The sequence below is a fragment of the Salmo trutta genome, chromosome 14, assembly GCF_901001165.1.
Source record: "Salmo trutta chromosome 14, fSalTru1.1, whole genome shotgun sequence".
In the NCBI taxonomy this organism is placed as follows: domain Eukaryota; kingdom Metazoa; phylum Chordata; class Actinopteri; order Salmoniformes; family Salmonidae; genus Salmo; species Salmo trutta.
In genome coordinates, this window is record NC_042970.1 from 53,540,537 (window position 1) to 53,546,536 (window position 6,000).

At 38.0% G+C, this 6,000-nt stretch overlaps 1 protein-coding gene across 8 annotated transcripts in view; it reads left to right on the plus strand.

The window, feature by feature from the left end:
* LOC115208376 (phospholipid transfer protein) overlaps positions 1-5,673 on the plus strand; it is a 34,913-nt gene extending 29,240 nt beyond the window's left edge. For all 8 annotated transcript variants that reach the window (XM_029776386.1, XM_029776388.1, XM_029776394.1 and 5 more), the window contains 3 exons: positions 4,107-4,170; positions 4,315-4,391; positions 4,751-5,673. In XM_029776386.1, coding sequence (XP_029632246.1) covers positions 4,107-4,170; positions 4,315-4,391; positions 4,751-4,846 — 237 coding nt within the window. In that variant the 3' untranslated portion in view covers positions 4,847-5,673. The remainder of the gene's footprint in view (positions 1-4,106; positions 4,171-4,314; positions 4,392-4,750) is intronic.
* The last annotated feature ends 327 nt before the right edge of the window (positions 5,674-6,000 follow it).

Here is a 6,000-nt window from a genome sequence, read left to right on the forward strand (position 1 = left end):
TCACTGCATGTAACCATACTCAATTGTGTCATATGGAGGCTTGCAATGTTACATCCAATCTCTATTGGTATCCATTTAAGAGGGAGGATTGTTCAGCAATTTTACATCACCCACAATATACATTCAGATTGCATGTCAGACAAGGCAGGAGAGCTGTTTTCAGACTACCTACAGCATGTAAACTGAAAAAGCCTTGTCAGCAGTGGTGTAAAGTACTTAAGTAGTACTTTAAAGTATTTTTACTTAAGTAATTTTTTTGTATAAGTACTTTACAATCACTACATTCCAGAAGAAAATAATGTACTTTTTACTCCATACATTTTCCCTGACACCCGAAAGTACTTGTTACATTTTGAATGCTTACCAGGACAGGAAAATGGTCCGATTCACACACTTATCAAGAGAACATCCCTGGTCATCCCTACTACCTGATCTGGCAGATTCACTAAACACAAATGCTTCATTTGTAAATGATGTCTGAGTGTTGGAGTGTGCCCCTGGCTATCAGTAAATAAAAAAACAAGAAAATCGTGCCGTCTGGTTTGCTTAAAATAAGTGGTTTTTTTTAATACTTTCTTTTGATACTTAAGTACATTTTATCAATTACATTTACTTTTGATACTTAGTATATTTAAAACCAAATACTTAGACTTTTACTCAAGTAGTATTTTACTGGGTGACTTTCACTTTTACTTGAGTCATTTTCTATTAAGGTACCTTTACTTTTACTCAAGTATGACATTTGGGTACTTTTCCCACCACTGCTTGTCATTAACTGAACCAATAAAGCCAACCATTAGAGATTAGAGTTTAGGAAAATGTATGTTACATATCAATGTGTAGCATAAGATATTTTTCTGTCTGTGAAAACACAGATATTGAAACAAACAATTCTAAAAATCACCCTGCAACAGAGCATGCTGGGAAATATGACAATGACACTCCCTCATGTTTCTGTTTCAATGGAAGTCAATGAACTAAGTAGCCCAGACTCAGCTGCTATCACATTGGTGTATATGGGAGAGCCACCCCTTAAGTAGACAGGAACTGACCATTCTTTTCAATGGTAAACAGCCTGAGTCTTCATTTATCCCCCATATTTGCTGTATCTGTTTACTCTTAATGGAGTTAAAAGTACTAAGTCCCAATCAACTCCACGTATCAACATTAACTCCAGGCAGCATATCACTCTGTTGAGGGTTAAGATAATTCCAGTAGTCAATTGAACTCTACATTTATTTACCCTGTGATATCAACTCTCCTTGATTTACTGTGTAACTATGTCTATGGGTGATGTGATGTGGTAACTATGTCTAGGGGTGATGTGGTTGACCAAAACAATGGAAATGACACGCACACATCCCCCCGTGGGCAGCCCATGGGAGAAAGATTCATAATCTTTTCACTGCTGCCCATCAAAATGTGTCTACATTTAGGCTATTGTTTATGTGTATTTCACACAATATTGTGGTACAAATCTGAGTATATCCTTGAATAGTTCTCAACACCAACACGTTGGTCCCGTGTGGCTCAGTTGGTTGAGCATGGCGTTGTGGGTTTGTTTCCCACGGGGACTAGTACGAGAAAATGTTTGAACTCACTTCTCTAAGTCGCTATGGATAAGAGTGTCTGCTAAATGACTAAAATGTAAATGTCACCAATCAACTGCATTACACTTAAAAACGGCTTCAACTACCACCACCGATTTCTATATGGCTAGCTATGCTATCAGTTTAACTGAACTGAAGTTAGCATTTAGATTTGTTTTCTAATTCTAAGAAGGACAACTTCTAAATATTATGCAGCGAAAACAGCCAAATATATCCAAATAGGATTTTAGTAACGACATTGTGGGCCTGTTAGAACACATAAATGATGACGTATTTTACAAATATCCACTTGGTTAGATCAGATTATTTTAATGGCCATCATTGACACCGTCGTTGCACTTTACCCCACGGTCAGTGTTCTATTGATCTCTGTAACATACAGTGGCTTGCGAAAGTATTCACCCCCTTGGCATTTTTCTTATTTTGTTGCCTTACAACATAGAATTAAAATAGATTTTTGGGGGGTTTGTATAATTTGATTTACACAACATGTCTACCACTTTGAAGATGCAAAATATTTTTTATTGTGAAACATACAAGAAATAAGGCTAAAAACGTACAATTTGAGCGTGCATAACTATTCACCCCCCCAAAGTCAAAACTTTGTAGAGTCACCTTTTGCAGCATTTACAGCTGCAAGTGTCTTGGGGTATGTCTCTATAAGCTTAGCACATCTAGCCACTGGGATTTTTGCCCATTCTTCAAGGCAAAGCTGATCCAGCTCCTTCAAGTTGGATGGGTTCTGCTGGTGTACAGCAATCTTTAAGTCATACCACAGATTCTCAATTGGATTGAGATCTGGGCTTTGACTAGGCCATTCCAATACATTTAAATGTTTCCCCTTAAACCACTCAAGTCTTGCTTTAGCAGTATGCTTAGGGTCATTGTCCTGCTGGAAGGTGAACCTCCATCCCAGTCTCAAATCAGTGGAAGACTGAAACAGGTTTCCCTCAAGAATTTCCCTGCATTTAGCGCCATCCATCATTCATTCAATTCTGACCAGTTTACCAGTCCCTGCCGATGAAAAACATCTCCACAGCATGATGCTGCCACCACCATGCTTCACTGTGGGGATGTTCTCGGGGTGATGAGAGGTGTTGGGTTTGCGCCAGACATAGAATTTTCCTTGATGGCCAAAAAGCTCAATTGTAGTCTCATCTGACCAGAATACCTTCTTCTATATGTTTGGGGAATCTCCCACATGCCTTTTGGCGAAACCCAAATGTGTTTGCTTATTTTTTTCTGGCCACTTTTCCGTAAAGCCCAGCTCTGTGGAGTGTACGGCTTAAAGTGGTCCTATGGACAGATACTCCAATCTCCGCTGTGGAGCTTTGCAGCTCCTTCAAGGTTGTCTTTGGTCTCTTTGTTGCCTCTCTGATTAATGCCCTCCTTGCCTGGTCTGTGAGTTTTGGTGGGCAGCCCTCTCTTTGCAGGTTTGTTGGGGTGCCATATTCTTAAAAAAATGTAATAATGGATTTAATGGTGCTCCATGGGATGTTCAAAGTTTCAGATATTTTTTTATAACCCAACCCTGATCTGTACTTCTCCACAACTTAGTCCCTGACCTGTTTGGAGAGCTCCTTGGTCTTCATGGTGCCGCTTGCTTGGTGATGTCCCTTGCTTAGTGGTGTTGCAGACTCTGGGGCCTTTCAGAACAAGTGTATATATACTGAGATCATGTGACAGATCGTGTGACACTTAGATTGCACACAGGTGGACTTTATTTAACTAATTGTGACTTCTGAAGGTAATTGGTTGCACCAGATCTTATTTAGGGGCTTCATAGCAAAGGGGGTGAATAGATATGCACGCACCACTTCTCCGTTTATTTTTTTGAAAGAAGTAATTTTTTTCATTTCATTTCACCAATTTTGACTATTTTATGTATGTCCATTACATGAAATCCAAATAAAAATCAATTTAAATTACAGGTTGTAATGCAACAAAATAGGAAAAACACCAAGGGGGTGAATACTTTTGCAAGGCACTGTATGTATAGCTATGGGTTCAACACCTTTCTGAAGTCCTGTAAACGTATGTTATTACATTAACAAAGACCTTTTTAATTTCACATTTGAAAAACATTTGAAAAAATTCCCCTCACCTTTGTGATGAAGACATGAATTGACCAAGTGGATGACCTAATCTTAAAATACACATTTGACAACCAACCTGTGAGACAACCATCCACGGTCTCCTACCATTAACCCTTACAGTAATATATTACAGGTATGGGCTCCCGAGTGGCGCAGTGGTCTAAGGCACTGCATCTCAGTGCTAGAGGCATCACTACAGAACCTGGTTCGTTTCCAGGCTGTATCACAAACGGCCGTGATTGGGAGTCCCATAGGGTGGCGCACAATTGGCCCAGCGTCGTCCGGGTTAGGGGTTGGCCGGGGTAGGCCTTCATTGTAAATAAGAATTTGTTCTTAACTGGCTTGCCTATTTAAATAAAGGTTAAATAAATAAAAATGTCTCTTTGTTCTGTCTCTATAGCTTATTCCCCTACAAGTCCCCCTCAAGACTATGCTGCAGATCTCAATAGTACCCATAATCAATAGTGAGTATCCTTTTAAAGCAGATCAGTTTAACCCCACAATAAATACTCAAAGTACATAAAACATGTAACTCAGATAACAAAAACATATTTTTTCAAAATGGTTGACATTTTATTTTTAATCCTTCATCCGTAATTCAATTTCAGACTGGACCAAGAGAGGCGTCGCTATCCCTCTTGCAGATGGTATGGACTTCATAGAGGAAGTGGTGGAGTATCATAACGTAAGTCTCAATGCTTCTGTTACTTCTACTATGCGAGAACAACACATTTGATATTCTAATCAAATTCTAGCTTGTTCAGTATTATCTGAGTGGCAATTGTCCAAAATTATTCATGACAATCATAACCACCTACATCATCTTGACATCAGCAGGGCACAACATCGAGGAATGTTCAGATATAAATATTTTATATATATTATGTAGAACAGACACACCTCTATGCCATATTGAAAAATGAATCACTTCAACTCTATTCTTATTTCTATCCAGTACGTTCCATAACGTTTGCCTTCTGAATGTGGTCCTGTTGATAAACCGCAGCTAAATCAGCTTCTCCCACCTTTCACTTGACCTTTCAGGGTTACCTCATCATTGGGGCAAACTTACATTTCAGCAAGGGCCTGAGGGAGATGATCGAGAGGAAAATCCAGGCTGATGCCGAGAACGCCATCTAAAGAGAATTCTCCACCAGCAATAACCAAGGACAGATATCTTAGATAAACACCCATCCAATCCTGTGTTTCTATGTCCTCAAGGGCACATTTCTTATCTAAAACATGACTCTACTATAACAATTTCACTCAACCATGCGGATTCAAATTCTTTTAAGGATCCAAGATAATACGCTAGGCTGCAATCTGTCCAATTTATATGAGAGCAAAATGGACAATACAAATCATGCTTATGTAGAAAGATCACCACAATAATACCACAACTTTAGTATTTTTTTCCCCTATTTATTGCTATTTTGAAAAGTGCTTTAAAGATACTTTTATACTGTTGCCTATTGTTTTTTGTTAGTGTAGAGATAAATTCTTGCCTAAGGGCACATACTGTATGTGAGTGTACTTCTCAAAACAATACCTAACCTCGTGTCATAAGAATTGCCCATGGTCATGTCAATTCCCATGCTAATGTCAGGAATTAATTGTGTGCTCTTCACCATCCTTTTAAAAATGACAATGCTTAACTGTATAATATATGCTAAACTTAAAACTAATTAAAAATGTGTTTCTACAAAAAAATTGCCTTCTTTACTTTACCCATTAGTCAAATGGAGAGCTAACTGGTGAGAAATACAATGTACTATATGAGAAATGAAATGGTTAATGAATGTTAACTGTAAAAAAACATACTTTTGTAAATATGGCTTCATACCTGCAAAGAGTATTCAATGATTGAAAGGCTTTCCTTACATGTGTAACTAGGGCCTAACCGAACAACATTCAGTATGACAAAGTGTTTAATAAATCAATCAAAAAAAATCAGAAAAAGACAAAAACAAAATTGTCTTGTAATCTCTGACAAATCACTCACATGAATTATTGGTAAAGAACAGTTTTATTATAAAATCATGACAGAATCAATGTGAATACAGCTGAAGCATTGACACATTCCCTTTTTATCAAAGTGGTTCCAAGTATTCATTTCTGTGATGAGGCACATAACTGCAGTTTATTATTATATAATTGAATTACTGTGCATCTAGAAGCATTTGTTCCTTTTCAAAACACAATTCCTGACAGTGAACAGATCCCTTTGAGTACATAGACTGCTATTTAAGGCAATTACTTCGGGGCAAATCCTAACTTCCACGTAGTTATGCATT